The sequence below is a fragment of the Euleptes europaea genome, chromosome 8, assembly GCF_029931775.1.
Source record: "Euleptes europaea isolate rEulEur1 chromosome 8, rEulEur1.hap1, whole genome shotgun sequence".
NCBI classification, from domain to species: domain Eukaryota; kingdom Metazoa; phylum Chordata; class Lepidosauria; order Squamata; family Sphaerodactylidae; genus Euleptes; species Euleptes europaea.
In genome coordinates, this window is record NC_079319.1 from 62,254,261 (window position 1) to 62,280,581 (window position 26,321).

Consider the following 26,321-nt stretch of genomic DNA (forward strand, 5'->3'; position numbering starts at 1 on the left):
ATGAGATTTCAAAGCCCACCCATTCCTTCTCACAGCCAAGCTATTTGAAAGCATGCAAATAAAACTTGACAAAAAAAGTCTTATCTCTGAAGGTTGCAGGTAAATGGCTGAATTCAATAAATAAGTCTCTATTTTGAAATTCTACAGAGAAACTCTTCGGCTATCTGTTTAGTCTATTTTCTTTTCCAATATAGTTTTCGGTTCTGGCTCTCCGCTCGCAAGTTCCACGGCTTCTTCGTTGGTCCCCTCTTGTTCTTCTTCCGTGCCTTCATCAGTGCCTTCGGTGCCTTCGTCGGTCAGTTCCCTGCCTGCCGTTTCCTCCGTCAGCGGCTCAGCTTCCCCTGCACCTCCGTCAGTGTCAGCCGTACAAATTCCGTAACACATGATGCTGATGACACCCAGTGGCAGGCCGAAGAGAAAGCAGCCCAGAAGTGGGGAACTCTTGAAAACAGACTGTTGGGAAATGACGGGCCATCAGTGATACTTGCATGACATGTGAAATATCCTACATGGGGCGCTTCTCCTCATAACACAAGCCTCTGCTCATTTACTTCATTAACAGACCGACAACGCTGAAAACATTTCTAAAAACTGAAAAACTGTTTCAATTAAAAAAAAAAAAGTTTAAATTTTTTCCACGTGAGGGAATGTAATGATACTCAATAAGGGTGCAATCCTGGGGGGGAAATCTCCATAGGAGCCGGCATGCTCCCGCGCCAGCGTAGGTGCCGCATTATCATGGGATACCGTCGCAAACACAGTGGCATCCAGGAGCGACAGAGCTCCGCCAGCCCGGGAACTAAATCCCAAAAGAGAACAGCCACGCCAGTGTGAGGGAGGTGTCTCCAGGGCATTCCTGGGGGAGGAGCTGCCTTTAGGTAGCTTCCACAGCCCTTTTGCCCCAGGAACGCCCCCTTTCGTGGCGCCGGGGCTGCACCACTTTTTTGGGTGGCATAGCCTCGCTTTTTTCAATGGGGAATTAACACCCATTTCCCCTTAGTTTATTTTTTTTAAGTTTTTTTTTTCCTCTGTGGCAGCCAGGAAGCTTTAGAGGAGGCAGCGCAGCTCCACTGTTCCCAGCCACCGTGGATCTACCTCCTCTTTAGGAATGGACTGTAAGCCACCTAACCTACCTCACAGGATTGTGAGGATAAAGGAGGAGGAGGGGAGAATGATGTAAGATGCTTTGAGTCCTCCTTGTGAAGAAAGGTAGGATATGAAGTAAATAAATAATAAGTTTCATATGTTGCAAACAGGGACCTGGAAAAGTTATGCAGGTGAGGGGATGGAAGCTAAAAATTAAGTCTTTAACCCGGTTTGTTGCCTCTTTCGTGGCACTTCCTAACTGTACTCAGAAAAAAGTAAAGGAACCCTTCCTCCCTTCCCCAGAGTCTGGCTCCCAAACAACCATTAGGCTTGAGGGAAGGGAAAGAAGCAACAATATCCTTGTACCAGTAGGCAAGGTCCTATCCTGCTGAAGAGAGTTCCCAGCAACATGAGGTGACTCTTACTGAGGACAGGGGGCAGAATATGCTATTTTCTTCCTAACCCTGCCCTTGTCCCTATTTGGGGACATTTAGCCATGCAAATATAAAATAATACAGTGGTGTGGTGGGTTGATGAAGTAGAAGATGAAAAAAGTTCCAAGTCCTTTCAAACATTTATGATTTCTATTTGGGTATGCAGTTCTGTGGCATATTTTCAGGGATGTCATGTAATACATGCAGTGGAGCTGAAAGAAAATATGTTACTTGCTTTTCACTAAGACTTACCATGCATTCTTGAGATTTGGAGTACGGGAACAGCAGGCAGAAGGTGCAGGAGAGCCGCCTCCTAAGACCGTTCCCCGAAAAAAAAAGCCATTTTGTGGCTTTTTTTTTTTTGTTAAACGGGGCCTTTCGCCCCATAGAGAACAGTGGGGCTGCGACTGCTAAAAAACAGGCACAGCATCACTGTTCCCAGTGCCGGCATAGTGGGGCGAACGGGGACAGGAAGCCACTTACCGGCGGCTCCTCCCCCCCGCCCCGCCCCAAGAACGCCCCCCACGCCGGCGCAGCAATTCTCTGCCACGGCCTGCGCCACGGAGAGACCACACTGGCAAAGGGGCGAGGTGGAGCTCAGCGGCACTTGGGCGCTGATGGAACTGCCCTTGCCGCCAGCGTAAGTGCATCTTGTTGCATAATTAGATGCACTTACGCTGGCGGATAGGTCACGCCGCCTCCTAAGAGGACTCCCCCCTCCTCAGGAATGCACAGTTAGGATAAATTAACCCAGACTCATTAAAGCAGCGAAGATGGACCGGATTTCCATTGTATTTGTAATTTTATGGACTTATTTTTGTTTAGAAAGAACGTTAACATATAAATATTAACTCTAAAATTATTTGATTTCCCACACTCCATATTGTACCTCATGATGCTTCTGAACACAAACGTTTTGAGTCACAACAATCATCTTTAATTTCTGTTAGAGCAAATGCACAGACAATTTGTTGGGAGTATCTATGCAAACTGTCTTTCCCTTCATGAATTCATGTGGAAAGCTCTGTGGAGCCTTTTCAGAGTTCTATATAACTCAATTTTGGCATGACAGCTTCTTGTGGAGATTCAAAATTCACATCCAGGTTTCCACAAGTACATCGATTTGGTGCACAAACGTAGAAAAGGTAAGCTTGGCGGGCTAGTAAATAGGGCCTCAGAACATATTATTCCTGTCCAGCAACAATATGTAGCACTGCTTACCATGTGGTTTGCAGGCAGCATGTCTCTACAAGCCTGGCAGCGTTGGGAAGGTGGATCAGTCATGGAGACACATAATGAAATGGCACTGATCCATACGATGAGTACTGCTAGGCATTAAGGTCCGATGGAATGGGTTGCCAAGAGAAGGCTGGTTTTGGCAGCAGTTCTGAGCTTTTAGTTACATTCACAGCACCTCATGATGACACATTCAGAGACCGTCCAAATATTCCTGACACCACATGTTTCATGTGATGTAAAATTTGTTTTTTTAAGAGATTCTACACATTGAAATCAATTTATTCTAAGAGATCCAATACCCAGAAGTACATGATTAAATGAAAAGCACACGGGACTCAGTTCATTCTGCTCTGTGCAACTCTTGCCAAGCATTACTTTTAAATGTGATAAATATGGAATCTGTCTGTGAGCAAGATTTTCACTTACTCCTACAGTAGACTTGGCATCATAAATTATTCTCTTGATTCTCTGAAGAATTCCATCTCCACCTTGTGCCTGAAGTTCAAAAAGGAAAGCAGGCATCAGTACAATCCACTTGCATTTCAGATTATGTTTACATTTTATCTTCCTTCCTTCCCTTTGTAGCCCTACTTTCCCCCAAGAAGAAATTACTAGTTACCAGTTTTTTTCCCCATTGAAGGAGAAAATTACTTTCTAAAGATAGGAAGTCTGCATTTTCCAACATTCATCTTTATTTTAAAGGCACTGCAAGCTACTTCTTGTGAAACATATTCTTCACACATAGACGCAGTAAAATTACAGTGCCCAGCTGGCAATGTTGTATTGTCAAGAATGGTCAGTTTGCAAAATGCAGGAATAATAGATGCTGGGCTCTAACTATCACATCACAGAATGGCAGCTGTTTGGAATACATCTTGTACCGACTTCTCCATCTGAGCATTATTCAGTCTTCTGACTGATCACCATCTCAGGGTCGAACTGGACAAGGTGCAGGAGATATGGGATAAGGATCTTGCACGGATGTTTTTTTAAAAGGTTAAAAATAGTTGTGGGTGGGGAGGAGAGCGGGCCCAGCTATAGGTTCCAGAATCTCCCCCACCCCCAACAAATAGCAATTTCTGGGGACAGAAGCAATTTAATCAAGAAAATGTTACAAGGGGAAAAGGCAATCTGCTCCCTCAAGCAGCACGGCAGCACTGATCAGATTCTGTCCCTTTCTCCATGGCTTCATCTAATTTTAAAAAAAAATACACCTGTGGAAGACTTTGATCAAGGATTTCTTACATAACATCATCTCATTTGGCCTTCAGTATCCATCCCTTAGAACACTCCTAAAACTTCCATATAGTTTCAGCGTGTCATTAAGTGAAACTTACTTAACTATGGCAGTAGAAAAGAGCAAGAGTCCAGTGGCACTTTAAAGACTAACAAAAATTCTGGCAGGGTATGAACTTTCAGCTACTTGAGCTGTGGTTCACAAAAGCTCACACCCTGCCAGATATTTTGTTAGTCTTTAAGGTGCTACTGGACTCTTGCTCTTTTCTACTGCTATTGACAGACTAACATGGCTACCCATTGTGATCTTACATAACTATGCTACAAAACCCACAACAGATTCAGAGCTTGTCTGGGAAGCTCTGTAGAAAGACTGTCCATTTCAAGAAATTTCGAAGTATACATGGAGTTGGAGTCCTTCAAGCTAGAGGAGACAAATGAAGCAAGATAGCCTAACAATCAGTGGCTATTTTCAAGGCTAATGCAAAATGCAGTAAAGCCACTTACTTCTATGGCACCTTCCAAGATCTCGTTAATGAACTGTACCATATCTTCAGAGTTCTCAATGGGTTTATGAGGCAGGAAATATTGTTGATTTGATGTGTTCAGCACAACAACAGTGGGGATTTTCAAATCACTGAAAGCAAACCAAACTTAGAAACTTTTAAAATAATCCCCACCAGTATTGAGTGCATTAATAAAAATACACATATTTATTCTTTTCTTTAAGAATGGAAATTGTAGCCTATTGATCCTGTTAAGACTTTGATCCTGTGAAGACCTTATGCACAAGTCGATCATAAGGTGCTAGGGAGATGGCTGCAGGACTTGACATATCCATACCCTCCTCCTGTCAATTTAAATCAATTCTTGCAAAAAAAAAAAAAAGGCTAAGAAATTGTGCTGAACTGCAGATCATGTGCACAGGACTTTCCCTGCAGAGTCCTGCAGGCTTCTCCCTAGTATCCCATTCTGTACAATACATACATGTGGCTGAAGGATTACACGTTAGCATGCCAATGATCCCCACGCTTTACCTATTTCGCAGTGACCTAGGTCTTAGTCACGTGAACTTACTCAGTATTTGCCCTTGAAAAACAGCCAGATATATTTAGAACTTTTTTTTTTGCTGCCTTTCCACCTGTTCAGGTGGTGCACATGATTTTTTTTTTAAAAAAAACACCATTTAAAATGATAAAATAATTTCAATAAGAACACACAAACGAACAACATCAGAACTGAAAACAAAAAAGACCATTTCTCCTGGTGTAAGAGTTCTGAATGGAAGACAACTTTCAGGACCTTCCCAAGAAGCGGATTTGAGGGCCTTGTACTCTTCTCCTACCCTCCCTCCCACCCATACAGTATTCACAAAAGCTTGTCTGGCTATAAAACAGCAGTACAATTCAAGTTTTATCAAGCATGAAAACCGAAGTTATAAAAATACCAATATGTTTGTTTTTTCCCCCTCCTCAAAGGGAGTATGATGCTTATATTTCACACTAGAGTGTCAGCGGTTTCATTTTTGGGTCCTACCAGTCTTACATTCTATTTTCTTTCTGCTGCTGCCATCTGGTGGGTCAATCATGTATAAACAGCTGAAAATTATAAGTTTTTTGGTTTTATTTTAAGCTGTTCCTTATACATAAAAAGGCATTTGTGCCACTGAAGTGCACAAATGCAAACACACACATTAATCCAGAGTACAGGTGCCACTTTGGTACAGTCAAATCATGAGGCCATTTTCCAAATACAACAGGACTAAGGCAAGAATCTCATGAGGGAAAGTACCCCTGCAAATGAAATCACCACGCACCGCTCACTGCCCTGCACTATGCAAGGCCCACTTTTGAGCCTTAAATCAATTTATTGAGCAGGAATTTACAGTCTACATAAAGCAAGAAACCTCAAGGAATAGTGCACTTACTCCATTAGTAAACTATTAATGTATTCATTTCCATCCATGTGGCCAAACTGGAAGTTCCTGTTAACAGTCAAATACAAAGCTGTAAATCCCAGTTTTCAATAAATAATGATCATTAAGCATTGCATAACGAATGCTTTGAAACACCCTCACAAATATTTAGGTAAGATAATCAAAGCTTTCCACTGAAATCGACAAAAGTCACATAACCAATTTACTTTTCAAATTAATTCTATTAAACTGAGTATAATTTTGGGTGAAAGAACCATATGTTCTAAAAACAACCAACAAATCCTGCTGTTGCCCAATGCCTAACGGAACACAGTAAGTTTGTACATCATATAGTGATGATTCCCTCACTACTACTTAATGGGCTGTTTCCCCACATCATCCTAGATGAACAACTGTATCATTGGAAAATGCTGAGCAAACAGAATATTTATCTCCCCAATATTGTGTATGTGTAAAGTGCTGTCAAGTCACAGCTGACTTGTGGCAACCCCTTATGAGGGTTTCAAGGCAAGAGACCAACAGAGGTGGTTTGCCGTTGCCTTCCTCTGCATAGCGGCCCTGCTTAGCTTCCGAGATCTGACGAGATCGGGCTATACCATGCTGCCTTCCCTCCCACACCCCACAATATTGCTGTAAGTCAAAATGGAAGGGGAAAAACTTGAAAGTCCCAAAACTAAAGACAAATGGGTGCTGGCAGTATCCAGGGTACCAGAGACAAAGACTTCCTTCTTGTTTTCTCCCCATTTCTGCAGCTGAAGGGTCAGGAACGAAGACGGGAAGAAAGATGGGCTCGAGAGACCCAGACAGACCTTCCCTGCTTCACGTCCATGCCAACATAATAGTAGCTGATTCCATATAAGGGGACTGGGGACTGATGGGGACGGCCCAGCAAATCATGAGTAATTGTAATGTTCTTGGGGAAAATAAGACTTTCCCCACCTTGGGAGTTCTCCAGTGTTGCTCCTAATTCCCCAGGTCCTTTCCTATGCAAGCCTAGAGAAGTCTGCTCATCATCTCCCATGCCTGTGCTTTGTTTTCAATTACTGCAAGTCAATCCTGACACCGTTCTTATGTAGTCTGAGCCTTAAAAGCTAGGGGAAACGAACAGCATTTCCAGTGTTAGCAGAGTGGTGGGTAGCAACCTGATACCCTGCCGACTTTGCCCCTCTGCTTGTAATTCATGAGAACAATTCATGAACAACTTTTTTTCCATAACACTTTTCAGCATAGGTCTGTAAAAGATAATTACACCTCTCAGTCACATCAATCAAGATTAAATGGTAAAAAGTTGCAAACAAATTATGGATATGGAAGAAGTTATACAAATTAGGTTTTTCAGGACTTGGGATTTCCTGGATACAGAGCACATAAGGCCCTGGCTAAAAACAATATGGAGTTCCCTTTAATCTAGCTCTGCGCTCAACTAAACCCTTCATTATTTGCTTCACAAGTAATTTAATGCCCTCGTAGCCTGCCTTAGTTATAAAGAAACCCAAGGGTGGCAACACGGTAATACATCTTTGCTTTCTCCTGCATCTCTGGGACCAGAAAGCAATTCTCAAAAGTGCAGTGCCAGAACAAACCTCTGCAATTGAAACTAAAGGCTTGACAGTCTTCTCATACAACTGAAATGCAAAGCAAAGGGAAGAATTTCTGCCTCGGAGATCTAACACTTATGTTTTCGAGTGGCTGTTAACTGCAGCTTAAATTAGTAATAACATAGTTAAAGTACTCCAACATGTACAATAGTTACAATTAAGTGGATCCTACCATAAATAGCAGCAGTGAATCATAATTCGATGAATACAATTCAAAAGATGGAAAAAGCTTCTCCGTCTCACTATCACCAATTTGACCACAACTTTTTGGGCTGATCTGCTTTATCAATGAGGGATCTGTTTTATATTCAATCCTGAGGTTCCAAATTGCAAACACATGGTGACAAGAGCAGCTAGGCTGCTGGATTAAGACAATGAATATTTTTTGTACCATCGCAGCAGGAAGAAATCACCAAGGATGTGCATTGTTACAGATTGGCACTCTCTGGAAACCAAGTCAATGCATGATAGAAAGTCAAGGCACATTACAGTACTTGAACAATAAAGAACAAGACTTACAAGGGGCAGCAGGTCATTTGCGGAATGCATTCTGTTTGGCTTGTATCAGAATGGTTTTTAAAAATGTTTTGAGAGAACTTTAAAACACACATTAAAAATACAACATGAAATAAGATTGGTAGAAAAATCTTGCTGGCAACAGACACAGCTGCTACTCTGAAACTGGATTTCTTGTGTCACAAACAAAAATATTATGGCTTGCAATTCTTATTCAGTGTCTTTAGACTGGAATAGAGAAAAAGTCAGTAGGTGCCATCAAACAAGGAACACATTTAGCAAACATCTACATGTACCTATGAAAGTGATCTCTGTAATCTTTAGCAACTTCTTGAATAATAGACTTCAACCTGTAAAAGAGAGATTTCACAGGATTTACAATGTGAACAGTATCTCTGTAAAGGTAGTCCCTTGTGTAAGCACCGGTCACTACTGACCCATGGGGTGACATCACATCACAATATTTACTAGGCAGACTATGTTTATGGGATGGTTTGCCACTGCCTCCCCCAGTCATCTACACTTTGCCCCCAGCAATCTGGGTATTCATTTTACTGACCTCGGAAGGATGGAAGGCTGAGTCAACCTTGAGCCGGTTACCTGAAACCGACTTCCTTCGGGATCGATCTCAGGTCGTGAGCAGAGCTTGGACTGCAGTACTGCAGTTTACCACTCTGCGCCACGGGGCTCTGTACAGCAACAAAATTGGTTGGATCTACAGTTCTTACATGAACTGAAAGACAGTTTTACGCATGCCAAGGGAGCTTATGCTACTTCTTCCCATTGCAGACTCCTTGCTCCCACAGCATCATGTGTGTTTCTGAGGGTTTCTCCCAGCCCTCAAGGGGCTGCAGAGAAAGATTACTTCTGTGGAAGGACCTATCCAAGCAACACCAATCCAATCACTCCAGTTCTTTAAGAAAATCCAGCTGCCACTGAATTTCATTTTCCTTGTTACCTCTGGAAATATTCTAGTGCTGAGCCTTATTGAAACACATTTTATGCCCAATAGAACCCCACAAAAACAAAGTTCAACCACACAAACTGGAACAGACAAAAGTAATTGGGAACAGGCTGGCCTGTGAATTTAGTTTAAAGAGCAAAACAAAAATACTAGGCTGGCTTTCTTGAATAGGTTAATGGTAACGTTACAAAAGCCAAAAAGAGTGAAGAAGAAGCCTTCTCATTCAAAACCCCCCAAAACAAAACAGTATTTGCTTTCCTTGCTGCTGCCTCTCTTTCCCCAACACTATCCCTTGAGTTGCACATTAGGTCATCAGGGCGAATGGGAATACAGATACCTTGCATCTACTATAGACGTTCTGATATTTGGTGCTACATGATTGCTTGGCAGAATTTTGACTGCATAGGTGTTTTGATATCTCACTCAAAATTATTCTGCTGTATTCCAGTCTCTTTTTAACACAGAAAACAACTTACCTTGTATGTTCAGCAGAAAAGTTTTTATCATCAATAACTGCAATAGCCACAAGTTTGCCTAAAACAAGAGGTAGAAATACAATTTCTTTACGTAATACATTTTTAAAAATAGTATATTTTATTCTTCCTTATCCCTAAGGAGCACATGACAGCAACAATATATATTGTAAAATTAAATCCATTAAATGTAAAACTCTGCTCAGCTGTAAGTACTAAAAATAAATATCCTGCTTTACACTAGGAAAGTACTCACAGGCCTTTTTTGCATGGGTTGTTTCTGTGGCAACCACCCCTGACCACTTTGGGGCTTCGTTTTCATTATGCACATCTTTTCGACCTTTAGCAGTCACTTTGCTCTCTCCCCACATTTTCCCCACATTTCCTGGATGACGCTGGAAACAGCATCCAGAAAACGTGGGGAGAAAATGCAAGGAGAGAACGAAGTGACTATTAAAGGTTGGAAAAAATGTGCATAATGAAAATGAAGCCCCAAAGTAGTCGGGGTGTGTGTTTGCCACAGAAACGACCCGTGCATAAAAGGCCACAGAGAGAAGATTAAAACTGTATGAGATCACTGAAGGAAAGTCATTTTGGTTAGGTAGGCAATTTCAGTTCTCCATAAGAACAAGCAACAGTGTTGGTTTTTATATGCTAACTTTCTCTACCACTTAAGATGAAGAAGAAGAGTTGGTTTTTATATGCCGGCTTTCTATGCCACTTAACGGACACTCAAACCGGCTTACAATCACCTTCCCTTCCTCTCCCCACAACAGACACCCGGTGAGGTAGGTGGGGCTGAGAGAGCTCTTAATAGAACTGTAACTTGCCCAAGGTCACCCAGCTGGCTTCGTGTGTAGGAGTGGGGAAACCACCCCAGTTCACCAGATTAGCCTCCGCCACTCATTTGGAGGAGTGGGGAATCAAACCCGGTTCTCCAGATCAGAGTCCACCACCTCAAACCACCGTTCTTAACAACTACACCACACTGGCTCTCTTAAGGAAGAATCAAACTGGCTTAAAATCGCCTTCCCTCTCCCTCCCCACAACAGACACCCTGTGAGGTAGGTGGGGCTGAGAGAGTGTGACTAGCCCAAGGTCACCCAGCTGGCTTCATGTGTAGGAGTGGGGAAACAAATCCAGATCACCAGATTAGCCTCTGCTGCTCATGTGGAGGAGTGGGGAATCAAACCCGGTTCTCCAGATCTGAGTCCACCCCTCCAAACCACCGGTCTGTACCTATTATATTTTTGGAGTTACATAAGGCCTAACATACACATTCAAAACAAGAATGTGTTACAGCTACCCTGAGATTCTTTAGCATTTCAGAATATAGTAGGAACTGCACTGCTGAAATTGCCAGCCTATGGGAAGCTGGCATGAACTGGAGAGGAGTTAGTTTTAGAACCTTAAATGGTGTGAATATTTTCATCTCATAGGAGAAAGGACTTTGATGGTGGCAGCTGTCTGTGTGCACATACAGCCCTTTTAAGGATCTCATCCACAACATTAAGAAAACCAAACCTCTTTCATAATGCGTTCATTTAAAGGTAGAAATGTGTTACCCAAATATGGCAACAGCTTCAATACATTAACATCTTACCTGTGTCGCCAAGCTCATACAGTGTAAATCCATCTACATTAAGATATCCTTGGAATCTCTCTCTGTTTATCCAGGATGTTAAGTCACCATCTTCATATTCTTTTTTATATGCACAGAAAGAGAAAGATAAGTTATCATCTATTAGTATCAAAAGCTATCCTCCCTAAAGTTTTCATGCAGCCATATAACGGCACACCTTCATAAAAATGGAAATTACGTACAAATTCCATATTCTACGAACTACTGTAATATAACAAGAGCATGTCATAGTGAAGAAATATTAAACAATCTATGTAAGCTTTTTACTAATTTTACAGAGCACTTTTTTTAAAAAAGTAGGAAGTTGGTTCCCAGGCTGATAACAGGAAATGAGGGCATGGCAAGGATTAACAGAAAGAGCCGGATTTGTGGTACTGGGTTGTCCACTGCACTCAACATTTCATTTCAGGAGGGACAAGTACATTCCAACATATTATTCAAAGAGGATGTATCCTTGGGGGTCTCAGACTTCCGGGATACTCGTAAGACTCTGGCGATGCCAATAACAACCTAGTTTGTAGTCTAATCTACCCAGCTGTGAGGCATATGTGAAACACATGAAAACATGGTACCATATTCACATCTTTAACACTGCTTACCCCAGTAACTTCTTTAAAGATTTCTTACAGAAAAATTAGAATTGTAATTCCTTAGAACCTGCGTGGAGTAATGGTTAAGAGCGGTGGAGTCTAATCTGAAGAAATGAATTTGATTCCCCACTCCTCCACATGAGCAGTGGACTCTAATCTGGAGAACCAGGTTTGTTTCTCCACTCCTCCACATGAAGCCTGATGAATGACCTTGGGCTAGTCACAGTTCTCTCAGAACTCTCTCAGCCCCACCTACCTCTCAAGGTATCGGTTGTGGGGAGGGGAGGGAACGGTGATGGTAAGCCGCTTTGAGACTCCTTAAAAGTAGAGAAAAGTGGGGTATGAAAACCAACTCTTCTTCTTTGTCTTATATGTATAGGAGTAAATCCTCTGTCTCAGGGTCATATGACCCTGGTCTATTGGCAACTGGAGGGAAGCTCAGGGGTAGGCACATGGAGGGTGCTGCAACATTCTGTGCACCGTTACATCACTTTCATGGAAAACCCAGAAATGACGTAGGGTAGCTCTAGGAACTGCTGGAAACTTTATTGCAAACCCATTGAGTTTCGAACCATTTCTAGTTACCCTATGTCACGTCTAGGTTTTCCCTGGAAGTGACGTAGTGGGCCAGATGACACTGGCAGGCTTTTTTTCCTCCTCCCACCGCCTCTCAGAGTGAGGGCAGGCAAAGAGGGCTGCTGCTGGGTGGCCTCCCACCATAGCAGGAGGCCTGGCAGCCGTAACTGCACCCTTAACAAATGTGTGTGACCCTCAACTTACCATCATAAACGAAGTAAGTTCCATCTTTAAAAACTAGAACAGCTGGCATTTCAGGGAGAGTCACATACTGAAATATGAGAAAAAGTCAATGTTTTAGTGGCATACAAAACAAATTGTCCGCATACCTCAGAATTGTACACGCACATGTGGATTCCAAGTCTGTGAGTTCCTAGAAAGCTTTAAGATGCAGACATCCTCAGTATTTATGTTTTGTTTACAGTTCAAATCATTTCAAGGCACTGATTCTTCTCGCTTATATTTTCCAACTTAATGGCTGCATTCCGCAAAGGATCAGTGCTACATGCTATATAAAGAGCTACTTGGTCCAATCAAATGGGCAGTTTTGGATCCTGTGCTGTAGATATACAATAGATGTGTCTAGTAAGCCGTTGTTCACACATCTAAAGACAATTCAAAGGACACTTTACTCCAGTGCAAGATTAAGGTGCATTTTTCCTGGGAGAGGAAAGCTGCTTTTAATCTGAAATATGGGACTGGCAGTTCCATTCCCCACAGAAATAACTTGACTCCGTTTTTACAGTCTTTGAAAAAAACTAACAAGAAAGGTGACACAAACAAAAGGATATCACAAGATGGCACAGACTGGGTGATCCCAGGAGTTTACAATCACAGCCACTATTCACTCTGAGCACCAAATCCTGAAGGTATAAATGAAGTCACTAAAAATATCCATGACACAGAAACAAATCAGTTACACTGCCAAAGAACAAAAATATAATGAGCTATCTTGCCAGCTCCGTCTTGAAAACCTTTGTTTAGTGCTCAACGTAAGGAGGAAAAGAAGGCTGTAGCCATCTTTATGACATAATTGCTGTCTTAGCTTAAGTCCTGCGACGCCAAGATACAAGCAGTCAAGATGTGTTGTTACCGATGCCAGTACAATGGAAGAAATCATATTCCATAATAGGTGACTGTTCCAATGCAAACATGTCAACAACTGAAATGTTAAAAGCAGCTTTTTATTCTTGTTGGAGAAAACCATATTTTAAATTTATAACTACTTTTTATTAAATGTGTTAATCAATGTGTGCTCACCAGCAGCCTACCTCCGTTATTTAGAGATAAACAGATATAGAAGGGCCTTTACCCTGGTTAGGTGTGCAGCCCTTCCCTCTGCTATGCTAGAGGGGAAATTTAAGAAGATACCTAAAGCAGAGAGATTCTGCCCCTGTAAATCCAGGGATTTAGAAACTACTGAGCATGTCCTTCTACACTGTAATTTTTACACAATACCTCGCTCTAAGTTTATTGAGCCCCATATACTGAGAATGGGACCCGACAGGGAAAGAGAAAAGATAGAAAAGCTCCTACAAGGTGATAACCCCTTTATTACCTCTCAGGTCGCAAAATTTTGTACGGCAGAAATGAAAATACATCGTCATAGAGTATTCTCTTAGCCCAAATGGTAGAGGTAATCTGGTTGATATTTTAAGTGAATTAAGACTTGGACTGTAAACTGTTGTCTGTAATCTGAATCAACGTGTGCTCTTTCTGATTAAAAATAGCTAGTTTTCCAGCCATGCTATTCTGAATGTTATGACCACTCTATCCTGTTCCATTTTTATGGCCCTTTTCCTCCGAGGGTTGCTCTTTTGAGGTGAATGTTATCCCAATTTGTATCTGCAATTTTGTTTGCCTCTGTAATCAACCACCAGCACGTGGAACTTGGCGTCAAGATATGTAATAACTGATCTGTCAAAAAATAATATCATTGATCACTTTAAATGGATAAAGATCAATATTCACGGCATCTTAGTACAGCTTTGCAAATGAAGTGCATTGTAAACCAACACTGGGTGCCCTTACAGAATAAAAAAAAAAAATAGTGAAAATTATCTTAACTTTAACCAGCAGTAATGTAAACAAGGAGCTTTAGCCCAGTGGTTCCCAAAGTTTTCGGGCCACCGCCCCCTTGGTTCCACCAACTCAACCCCAGCACCCCCTACTCTATCCAACAACACAGTTGAAGGGGCACACCTCTAGTGCCCCCCCAGGTAATCCCACCGCCCCCACGGGGTGCTACTGCCCACTTTGGGAACCACTGTTTTAGCCTATGCCTGCTAAAGACACACGTAAGGACAACAAGGTGAAGATCTGTGAATGCCCTCATACACTGACAGTAGCACACAGCTGGACAAATCCAGTTCCTATGTGTATAAAGCTTGCCACTACCTTGCCAATGAAAGGTTTTCCTGGGCCCTTTTACACAGCCTACAATGTAGGTTCTACATGATTGCAGCCCCCTATCTGAACTATCACCAACTGAACTATGATACATGAAAGAAGGGACACGGTCATGCTTCTTTTGCCAATTAGTGGCAGGGGAAAGGAAAGGGGAGAGGCTTCATTTTCTTACTGGGAGTCCAAGGGTGATATGGGGGTAGGCTAGCTCACGGTGACCATAACAAGCATCATGATAGTCATTTGAAAAAGTATACGGGAGGGGGGGACACAGTTAGGTATACCCATCCACTCTCATCATGCCGTGGCTTCCTATTAAGTAAACTGAGCCTACCTATTTCCTCCATCAACCTCCAACAGAAACTTGATAGTACCATCCTCACAACAGCTGTAAGCCTAGCCTACCCTCCAGACAAGACAAGGCAATGAATCTTTTCAAGCAGGTCACAGTTTAAAAAAAATTCAAACTGTAAGTGTGCGTGTCCATTTGACTTTCTTTTTACTTTAACCAGTGCAGCTTCCATAGGCAACAAAATAAGCTACTTTTAAAAATCAATACCATGAGTGATCCACTGTGATTACTTCACAAAGCCATAGCTGAATGTACAATTTTTTTTGCCACCCATAAATGACTTCATGGAAGACTAAGACAAATAAGAAGAGTTGTTTGTTTTTATATGCTGACTTGCTCTACCACTTTAAGGGAGAATCAAACTAGCTTACCTTACCTTCCCCTCCCCACAACAGACAACCTATGAGGTAGATGGGGTTGAGAGGGGGTGACTAGCCCAAGGTCACCCAGCTGGCTTCGCATGGAGGAGTGGAGAAACAAACCAGTTCACCAGATTAGCCTCCGCTGCTCATGTGGAGGAGCAAGGAATCAAACCCGGTTCTCCAGATCAGACTCCACCGCTCTAAACTACCACTCTTAACCACTGCACCACGCTGGCAATTTACATTATGTTTTAGGGAACACTGACCCAGTAATAAAACATGTGATTGTTCAGTGTTAACTTAAATACATTTACCTCAGGTAGTACCTCTTCTGAGGCAGAAAAAAAGTATGTATAAACAATTAGTTCGGAAGCAACTTCTATGTATTTTTCCTGTGGAAATACAAATAGATATTTTAAAGCAGCTTGTCAGTCTTCATGAACATTCCCAGAAGAACACCACATAATTTGTACACTGATGAATATTTTTTGTTTAGATATAAGGTTTTTTTAAAAATGAGTCAACATGACTATGAACTTTGCCTATGGGAACCAATAACGAAGTTCTTAGGACAACCCACAATAATGTAACAAACACTTGTATTTTTTCCAGTTTAGGTATAAAGGTAAAGGTCCCCTGTGCAAGCACCGGGTCATTCCTGACCCATGGGGTGACGTCACATCCCGACGTTTCCAAGGCAGACTTTGTTTGCTTGGTTTGCCAGTGCCTTCCCCAGTCATCTTCCCTTTACCCCCAGCAAGCTGGGTACTCATTTCACCGACCTCGGAAGGATGGAAGGCTGAGTCAACCTTGAGCCGGCTACCTGAAACCAACTTCTGTCGGGATTGAACTCAGGTTGTGAGAGCAGAGCTTTTGACTGCAGTACTGCAGCTTAACACTGCGCCACGGGGCTCCTAGTTTAGGTATAGTTTTAAGTATAACACCTTGAAGACATGATACTGAAAAATACAAAGCTTAATTCTACCAGATAGCAATTTATCAATTGAACACAGAAAATAGGAATCAAAGGTAAAATATCTGATATATCTAATTATATTAAAGAGTTAGCTTAGTGACAGTTAATGTACCTAAAAGAAAAGTTCAGGACCATCTTGGTAAACTGTATATTAGATACGTATTTAGTCCTTTCAAATGTTTACAGAAAAATAATTCAACCTTGCTTAAAGACAGTAATATCTAAATTTGTTTATCTCAAAGAAAAAAATATATTCTTAGAGGCAAAACATAGAGTTCATTCCTAGAACTCTTGGTAGCCTTCAGTACCATCAATCATCACTGATGTACTATCAATCATAGCCAGGGATGAGCACCCAATTTTTTTGATATTTTTCATGTTTGGATTTACCGACATGGGTTTTTCGGCTTTTTTTTAATATCCAAATATTTTGGGGTTTATAAAACCCTATGGGAAATCCCTATGGGAAAATGGAGAGGGGCAGATTTTTAAGGTAGAGCCACCAAATTTGCAGTGCAGCTTCAGTTAATTCTCCTTAGAACAATCATCAAGTTTGGCAAAAATTTGGTTAGGGGGTCCAATTTTATGGGCCCCCAAAGAGGGTGCTCCCATCCATTCTCCACTGTTTCCAATGGAGAAAAAATGGGGTCCTTAAAATTGGACCCCCTGACCCAATCTTCACCAAACTTGGGGTTCTTGAAAGGAGTCACCAGCAGCTATGCTACAAATTTAGCGCCTTCACCTCAACCCCCACCCCACCCCCAGAGCCCGGCAAAGATTTCCCAATAGTTTCCTTATGTTGGGAAAAAAATTCCCTCCATGATTCTCAGCTCTGACATAGCTCAATGTTATGTCAATTATAAATTATTACAAATATCCCCCAGCAAGTCTTCTTTCTTTCTTGTTACAGTTTAGATTGTATTTTGTATCAAAATCTGTCAGCCTAATCTTTCCAAATCTGTTTGTCAGGGTCTTCTTTCTCAAAAATCTTAATGGCAACTTGGCTTTTCTTTTGCATCTCATCATAAAATGTATCCACCATCTTCCTCTGAACTTACTGCGAACTCAGTCATTCTGAAGCTGTAATTTTAATAGCATTTACAAGTACTTGTTAAAAAGTATTTAGGATGGAGGTGCTGGCTAATAGGGCATCTTCAGGAGGTACACTTCTTCTGTAATGAGCAAATGGGAATATATATATATATACATACACACACACACACATTTAGCAAAGTTTCAAACCTTTAATGGAGATTCCCCACCAACATACACAAAAAGTACCCGGTGCCTCTTCTGTACATGTTCAAACATCTGCTGGCTAGGGAGAGGTCGGATAACAGGCCTAAAGAACAGAGAAAGAAACAGAACAATGTAAGAACAAAAAGAAATCAGTTTTTTTACTTCATTTCCTGAGTTCCTACTCTCAGTACTGATCATGCTCCTACAGATTATCTCCTGTTGTAGTACTAATAGGATTTTTCAGTCAGAATGTAGTTTGAACTGCAATTTTCTCATCAATGGCTGGGCTAACACTATCTCAAAACAATGCAGCTGGATCAATCTACCTAGGTTCTCTGGCATGCTAAGATAAAACTACTCTCAATTTGGATCCCATGAAAATAGAACATAAAACGGACCAAAAAGATTGTATGATAATTTTAAAAGTATCAACTAAATTGCAAATATACTAGAACGTTATCCATTGAAAAGCCCCATTGAGGGGTGTTTTTCTAAGACACTGGCCTCTAAGAACTGTTAACAACTGTTGCATCATCCGATCTGCTCCTACCAATTCAGTAACCATATTCTGTAGTTGCATCACTACTGGAGTAAATGTAGAAATACTTTAAAGACTTAATGAGGAATGTTAAGAGGGTAATTTCATCATGCATCCCAGAGTGATTTGTCCTAATATTTCCTTCTATGATAGGTGTGTTTTTAAAGAATTGATAATTTATTTGCTAATAAAATAATTGCTACAATCACCAGAACAGTTCCATGTTAATAACACATTAAGTGGAGTCACCTAAGTCTTCCACTGCTAATGACTACAAAAATCATATTAGAGTTGTAATACATCTAAGGTTATATTAAATGTTAAATATTAAATATATCTGGCAGTATTTTAAAAAATTAAAATCCTGCAGTAAGTAACAAATTGAACTAGCTGTTTATTTATCAAAATAAGTATACCCAACTTCTTTCCACAATGGGAACCCAAAGCAGCTTACAGTGTTGTTCTCCCTCTTCCAAACGATCGCCGCATGAGGTAAGCTAGGTTGATTGCCCCAAAGTCACCCAGCAATCTGCCATAGCATTGTGGAGATACAAATGTGAGTCTGCCAAATCCAAGTCTGACACTTTAACCCCTACACCAGGGGTCTGCAACCTTTTTGAGCCTCTGAGTACCTTTGGAATTCTGACACAAGGGGGGGTTGCCACCACAAAATGGCTCCCACAGAAGGCGAAGCCAACCACAAAATGTGAGGGAATGAGGTCATGCACAACTCTAATAGGAATTAGTCAACGTTTCAGGCAGAACCTCTGTTTAGCAAGATGTCTTTTAAAATGAACATATTGTTAAAAAAAAAATTCTTGCAACACCTTCAGTTCCACAGTGAAGAGCCTTATGCTGTGGTGGCAGCTGCTGCCGAAGCAACTTTTGGCCAATCAGATCTCCAACAGCCAACAAGAAGCCCAGCTATGAAAAAGCCCACCTATTTTCTAAAAACAGTGGTGGGTTTCCAGGAAAAAGGTCAGCAAGAGCATGCCATCCCCAGTGGTGGTAGCTGCTGCCTAAGCAACGTTTGGCCAATCAAATCTCCAATGGCCAACAAGAAGCCCTGCTATGAAAAAGCCCCACCTACTTTCTAAAAACAGTGGTGGGTTCCAGGAAAAAGGTCAGTGGGAGCCATGGCATGCCCTGGGTGCCACACTGGGACCCCCCCTGCATTACACCTTATCTCAGTAACTTTTTAGAGATTCAATACAAGCCATGTTCAGCTAGGTTTAATCTTGTAATACACACGAGTGGGCTGCTGCAAATTAGATAAATGGCGAAAGGAAAAGTCTGAAGAAATGTTCTTATAAGTAAGCAGGTCATCAAGAACTGCTGATTAATTTCTGTACTGTGTAGGTTTAACCAAACACCATTTTCCTACAGCTGGAGATGAAATCCAGTCCTTCTCCCCGACAGCATAACAAGGGCTTGACCTTGAAATGACACTCACAGAGACTAATGAGATCTTAATAAATCAAGCTGCTTTGTAGTGACAAATCCATACACCTAATCAGAACACTCTTCAAGTAAGAAGCATTGATGCGTTTACCAATGTGAGCAGTTCATGACACAGTAGGAAACTAGGGGTGTGTAGAGGATTCACAAGAATAAGGCTGAAATTGGGAAGGGGAGGTAAGCAATCTGTCAGCTGCAGTGGGCTCAAGGGCCCAAACACACTTGACCGGATTATCCTGGCAGCATAGTGTTTCTAAAGTCAAAGCATCATTTCATATCCCCTTTTTTACCTTTGCATCTAATAATGAACATGGCTCCCACAATGCAGATTAAAAAAAAATCTGCCCAATGGGCAATGCACATTCCAAAACATTTTACTGGTCTGCTTTCTGAATGCAAACATAGTACACAGCTTCAAACACTCTATATTTTAGAACTGCTACTCTTATAATCCTGTTCCTAGAGGAAGAGGATATCAGATAATGTAAATTAAATTTTGATATATTCCGTTCATATTTCCTATCAAGATTACATACAGGCCTGAGATCTTGCCAGTTCCTTCAGTGTCCTGTTGTTAACTTCCAAGTTTGCTTTAAAAAATCTGATTTTATTTTTTAAACAGAGGATCTTACCCAACCCCCAAGCTGCTGCTGCTGGGGCAAGAGAATGAAGTGAAAGGAAGAGGAGAGAGAAAGGAGAAAGAAGTGGGCCAGCTGGAAGGTAGGACGGTTTAGAGCAGAACTTCCCCTGCGCCCTTCCTACTCCCAGCTGGCCCCCTCTTGCCACTGTTGGACAGATGACGGGGGAAGGCTGGGCTTGAAGACAAAAGCATGACCCACACACTTTCTGCTCTTAGCCCAGCCCCCCTCCCTATCAGCTGCTAGGCAGTGGCTGGGGAAGGGAGGCTCGGATCAGAAAGTGCACCTGGCATTCTTCCTGCTCCAACTCCAGCCCACCCCCACTACCTCAAACCAAATCCGACCCAGAAGGCTGCCAAAGATGTACGGCTACACACAGTGTAAGCAAACAATGTATTACAGCTAAAGAACAAAAGTAAAGAAAATACAAACTATCTGGCTCTATGGCCAGGATGCACTCCACCTATGAATATGTCTCAATATAGATTTTATAAATGGGGGCTTCTCATACACAAGAACCCTTCTCATAGTCCATAATTTCAATAATTTTGCAGATAAGCTTCTTTATCAAGTGAAGGAAGATCAGCAGACCAGCAGACGGCCATTTCGGTTTCTTCGTCAGTTCTACTTTCAAAATCTTCCTTAAATACACAGTAATGTATACCCCCACTTCCTGGCAGGTGATGGTCACAGGGACCAGCAGGAGAGGGGAAAAGGGGAAAGGAGATGGTAATAGGCAGGAGATGAACTGGAGGAGGCAGGGTGAGAAGGAAAAAGAAGAAGAGTTGGTTTTTATATGGCAACTTTCTCTACCACTTAAGGAAGAATCAAACCAACTTACAATCACTTTCCCTTCCCCTGTGAGGTAGGTGGGGCTGAGAGTGTGACTAGTCCAAGGTCACCCAGCTGGCTTCACGTGGAGGAGTGGGGAAACAAATCCAGTTCACCAGATTAGCCTCCGTCACTCATGTGGAGTGGGGAATCAAACCCGGTTCTCCAGATCAGAGTCAACCGCTCCACATCACTACAACACACTGGAAAAGAACGAGGTGGTGAGTGAGCAAAAGGTAAGAGAGTGTGGACCTGCGGGGAGGGAGGGATTTCCCTTGCCATGGCTCCCCACTTGTGCTTTCCTAATCGCAATTGATAGTCTTATCAATGAGTACACAGAGGATTCTGGGAGCTGACTTACCCTCACCCCTTCCTTGCGCTGTATTTACCAGAACACCACCACAACTCTTCCCCCACACAGGACAGAAGCCGTGAATACTTACCCCGCTACTCTGTTTGCAAACTCTATAATGTCATCTTTGGTCCTAGATCCTCTATAGTTGTATGCCAAGTCACCCTTCAACCTAAATAAAAGGTAATTAAACATCTTGGTTGGCCATGTCTCAACTGCAACATAGGCTGGCTGAGTATTGCAAGTGTTACCATTTCTTCAGCACATTCAATGAGAGAGATAAAGGCAACCTCAGACACAAAAAGTAATCAGTGGATAAAGATACATGTCGGGATCGGTGCCATTATAAAATTTAACAAAAGTAGAAGCAGTTTTTAAAAATCATTATTGTTTGGTGCGGAAGAGCAGGGAGAAGCAAAGCAGTGTTTCACAGTACTATTCAGCTGTCATGTGAGAAGGGAGGACAGGAGAGAACACTGGATGTAATCCAGCACACATCACAGAATCAGAACACTTGGTTCCATGAGTTATCTGGCCATGAAAAGGAGCACCTGGATTGAGTCACACTCACCCTTGCCTTTTCTATTAGTCAGCTGGGATGAAGCTATTCTGCAAACGCTTGCACAACACATTTCAGTAACCAAGCTTTTCATCCTCCACTTCCTTCCCTCCCTCCAATCACATATCTGCATAATTCTGACATCAAGTTAAAATTAGCCAAACAAAATTGTTCTTGCTCCAAAAGATACACAAAACTCCAATTTTATTCTATATGCTTTCCCACGCATCTTAAACATCAGAGATGGAAATTACACCTCCTTGCTCAGAAAAAACCACGCAAGCAGCACTGCAGAAGAAAAATAGCAAGGTCTAGTTTAGAAGAACAGTCTTATATGGGCTTACACCAAATATATAACAGTTAAATCTTGGGAACCTACTTTTTTTTTAAATATAGCATCTATGCAGTAGCATTTATAGGTGCCAGAAGGCGTGTTTTACAGGGATTTTACGCAGCAAGATATTGCAATTCAAAAAGGTTTTATCTCACTTCAAATTTACTAAGAGCCCAGAACTCACAAAATGTAGACCATTATTTAAAATGTATGTTACGTCTATTCATCTCTTGTTAAGACTTGCAGTTCACACTTGAGCGTACAATGTTTCATTCCGCCCCCATTTCTCTTTCTCCCAAGCCCTTTTACCCAAACCACAAATTAAAAATACACACATAAAACCATCAGCAAAAAACCCTGCAAACAGCAAGAAGGGGGATAACAGAATAACAGAATGATGAAGCACTTTAGCGTATGAGAATACATAAAGCACGAAGCAGCGTGTTGCAATTTTACATATTTTGAATACCTCTTGAGTCAGTTACAACCCAAAAAGAGTAGGAGGATTTTTAAAACTGTAGTGAGATGGTAACAAGCCACTAGCATTTTAATATAAAACTCAAGAAAGCTAAACTTACAGCTTAATTGTTGGATAGCCTCGAACTCCAAACTCAGAGGCAATACCTATAGAAAACAGGGACACAATTTAGAATTCAAAAATATATTATTTCCTCTGCCACCCTTCAAACATTCCAAAACATTTTACTGGTCTGCTTTCTGGATGCAAGCATAGTACCCAGCTTCAAGCACTCTTTATTTTTGAACCTGCTACTCTTATCATCCTGTTTCTAGGGGAAGAAGATATCAGATAATGTAAACTGCATTTTGATATACTCAGTTCATATTTCCTATCAAGATTACATACAGTCTGGGGGTCTTGCCAGTTCCATCACTGTGTTCTGTGGTTAACTTCCATTATGTTTATATGTTGGGTAAGCTTTTCCAACAATTATGAATGAGGACAGAGAGAGCAAGAGACTACCCCTTGAACAGTGCACTTACTAGAATATGAAGTTGCATCCATCTTTCCAACTTTAACTGGAGACCCAATGCTTCTCATCTCTTTACCAACTTCATTCCATATCGGCTCCAGTTTCTTGCAATGACCACACCAAGGGGCATAAAACTGAGGGGAAAGCCAAAAATAAGCAGGATGTGGAATCTGTAAAGAATCTGACACGCATGCATTTGTAACTTCAATATAAAGCAGCCTCCAAGACTTTTCTGCAAGCTCAACTTCCCTATTTAAATACTTAAGAAAAACAACAGAAACTAATAGCATAAAACCTTGTTTCCCTAGCAAAGTAGAACGCAAATGATCACAATATTAATATAGTTTCATCAGACTATATTAATATAGTTTCATCAGACTATATTAATATAGTTTCATCATAATATAGTTACTATATAGTATATAGTTACTATATTAATATAGTTTCATCTTTACTTCTGGCAATCACACTGCACAGAATTCTGGACATGCACTGAAGTGTTTTTGCCTGCCAAATTTATTTAAAAGTGTACCTTGTGATATGGTGCAAAAAGATTAGCCACTTTACTATATTAGATCTCTAATTTATATGGCGATCCTTTTACACAAGCCTGATGACTTCTTTTGCTCTTCACCATACCTTTTCCAGCTTTACCACATTTTTTTTAATTGAGAAACTTGTACTTTAATCACACTATAGATACATCTAACATTCTGACTCTCTAACGGCTTAGGGCTCCACACTGCTGCTCTAGAGGATTATTCACAATTACTCCAGGATTATTCCTGGAATAGCACCTAACACTATATCATTATAGCTGGATTATGCCCTCCGCCTCCATCATTTAGTCTCCTGCATACAGAAACATTCTTCTGTTAGATACCAGTTAACAAAAAGGGATGTTTTGATCTTCTTGGGCATAGATTTCTTTTCAAATATGTGTCATTAGGCTTATTTAGCAGCACCCTTTAGGAACTTCTTCATCATTAGTCTTAGTTGTATTATACTTGGAAAAAAATCATTTTGTAGGCCTGACCTTTAAAAACACATATTGACCAAAGAACACTTATGAAAACCAAATAATATTTGAACAACAAATTTGTACAACAAATTCAGCATCACAGATAAAAATAAATGCATACTATTTCATATACTTAAGTCTTCTAAACTATTGCTCTAGTATCAAACTACGATGCTTGAGAAGCATTTCAAAGAACAGTTACCAATTTCATTTTCTTTTACAACACAATATATATGCAAGATAAAGGCTCAACTGATGAGCAAGTTAATTTCTAGCTTACCACAATTAAGACAGGTCACCCACCCCACTCACAACAGCACACAATAAGAAGAATTTGGGCATGTGCAATGTTATAGTATAGCCCAATCACATCAGAACTCGGAAGCTAAGCTGGGTCAGTACTTGGAAGGAAGACTCTGCAGAAGAAGGCAATGGAAAATCACCTCTGCTTAATCACTTGCATTGAAAGCCCCATCAGGGGTTGCTGTAAGTCAACTGTGATTTGACAGCACTTCACACACACACAAGAAGAATTTGTGTCTGTATTTTTAAAGATTTCCCAGAGAGTCAAGATAAGCATGGATGAATTGAAGAGTTAATTTTTAAGCAAGTCTTGGATCAAGTTCCTTTATACTCTTCATACTCACATCTACAAGCCAAATGTCATCTTCACGGTCTTCTTTAAACCTAAAAACAAAAAACACGCCCAATAAAATATGGATAATATTGGAATTTTTCTAGCAGAGATGGACTTTGTTTATTTTATAATAATTTATTAGGTCTATGACCGCAGTCTTGGACCAAGGAAAGAGGGAGGGAGGGGAACACAAAGGAAAGATAGGAAACATAAAACACAGTAAACATAATAAACATAAGACAATATTAACAGTGCTAAAAACCAGGCATCAGCCCGATAGATAAAATTCCTAGCTAAAATAAACTAGGGGCGGAGCAAACTGACTAAAAGTTGCCAGAGGTAGGATTGAAAGTTCTTTCTTCTTAAGTACAGCCACTCTGGCCAAAAAACGAGCCACATTCAATGTTGCCAAACCGTTGTTTAAGTCACCAAGCAAAAATGGCAACACCCAGGCATGTGAAGGGAGGTTCAAGCTAGTAAGAACTGGAGCAATAAAAACCTCTCTGTCCTGAGACCAGCGAGGACAACGGAGCATCAAGTGGTCCAAAGTTTCAGTTGCGCCCGTATTGCATAAGCAGAGATGATCTGGGTAAGATATCCCACTAAATCTGCCCAACATGACCATAGATGGACAGGCATTTAGACGAGCTAAAAGAAAAGCCTGACGATGTGAGGAAATTGGAACCATAGTAAGGAAATTTGGAAGGTTCTCAGGTGGAGGGAGGCCCAACACCAAACTGGAACAAGTACGTCTGGCCCTCACAACCGTGCTGGCCCAATCTAACTCCTTCAGCCTCTTCAAAATTGCCACGGATTGAGATGGCACAAGATTATCAGAGGGAGTAGAAATTGGAAGTCCCAGAACTTTCAGTTTTTGCGCTAAAAGAGTCAGCAAAGGGTTGGGGGCCGGGTCCTTAAGGATAAGATGGAGAAACCCCGCCTGGGATGGAAGGTTAGCGTCGGACAACTTGAACCTAAGCTTAATTGCTCTCCTCCACGCACGTGCCTCAAGCGAGGGTTGGGCCAATTCCATGCGGAGGGCTGTCCCAGCAACACACCTGGGAGTTCCAGTAATTTTCCTGAGAAAGTTATTCAAGTGAGAATCTAATTTCTCATCAACACCGGAAATCCAAATGTCTGCTCCATACAGAATTTGGGAGACGACCTTCGCATTAAACACTTCAATGGCGGACGGAATGTGCTTGGCCCCCTTGGTTCGAAAAAACTTCTCCATCATTGCAGTAGTGGATCTTGATGTCTTCTTCACATGATCCAGGTGGGCAGACCAAGATAGATTATAACTGAAGACAATGCCCAAGTAGCGGAAGGTGGAAAA

The 26,321-nt window shown here is 41.4% G+C and overlaps 1 protein-coding gene across 1 annotated transcript; it reads right to left on the reverse strand.

The window, feature by feature from the left end:
* Positions 1-20: 20 nt before the first annotated feature.
* On the reverse strand, positions 21-25,025 carry TMX3 (thioredoxin related transmembrane protein 3). Its single transcript, XM_056854254.1, has 14 exons — positions 24,996-25,025; positions 23,338-23,461; positions 22,914-22,959; positions 21,534-21,614; positions 17,629-17,728; positions 15,725-15,802; positions 12,495-12,561; positions 11,086-11,184; positions 9,486-9,543; positions 8,342-8,395; positions 5,923-5,979; positions 4,503-4,632; positions 3,186-3,254; positions 21-453 (listed from the first exon to the last, which is right to left on the reverse strand). Exons 2-14 carry the CDS (start codon positions 23,393-23,395, stop codon positions 169-171), a joined length of 1,182 nt encoding a protein of 393 aa, XP_056710232.1. The 5' UTR covers positions 23,396-23,461; positions 24,996-25,025; the 3' UTR covers positions 21-168.
* Between the last annotated feature and the right edge of the window lie 1,296 nt (positions 25,026-26,321).

Bases quoted from the DNA above. Each gene is read 5' to 3' on its own strand.
- TMX3 (XM_056854254.1), bottom strand. From the start codon at position 23,395: ATGAGAAGCATTGGGTCTCCAGTTAAAGTTGGAAAGATGGATGCAACT. The intron at 17,729-21,533 runs GTAAGTATTCAC...TCTGTTCTTTAG, and splicing joins TTTGCAAACAGAGTAGCGGG to GCCTGTTATCCGACCTCTCC. The intron at 4,633-5,922 runs GTAAGTGCACTA...GTTTGCTTTCAG, and splicing joins ATTAATAGTTTACTAATGGA to TGATTTGAAAATCCCCACTG.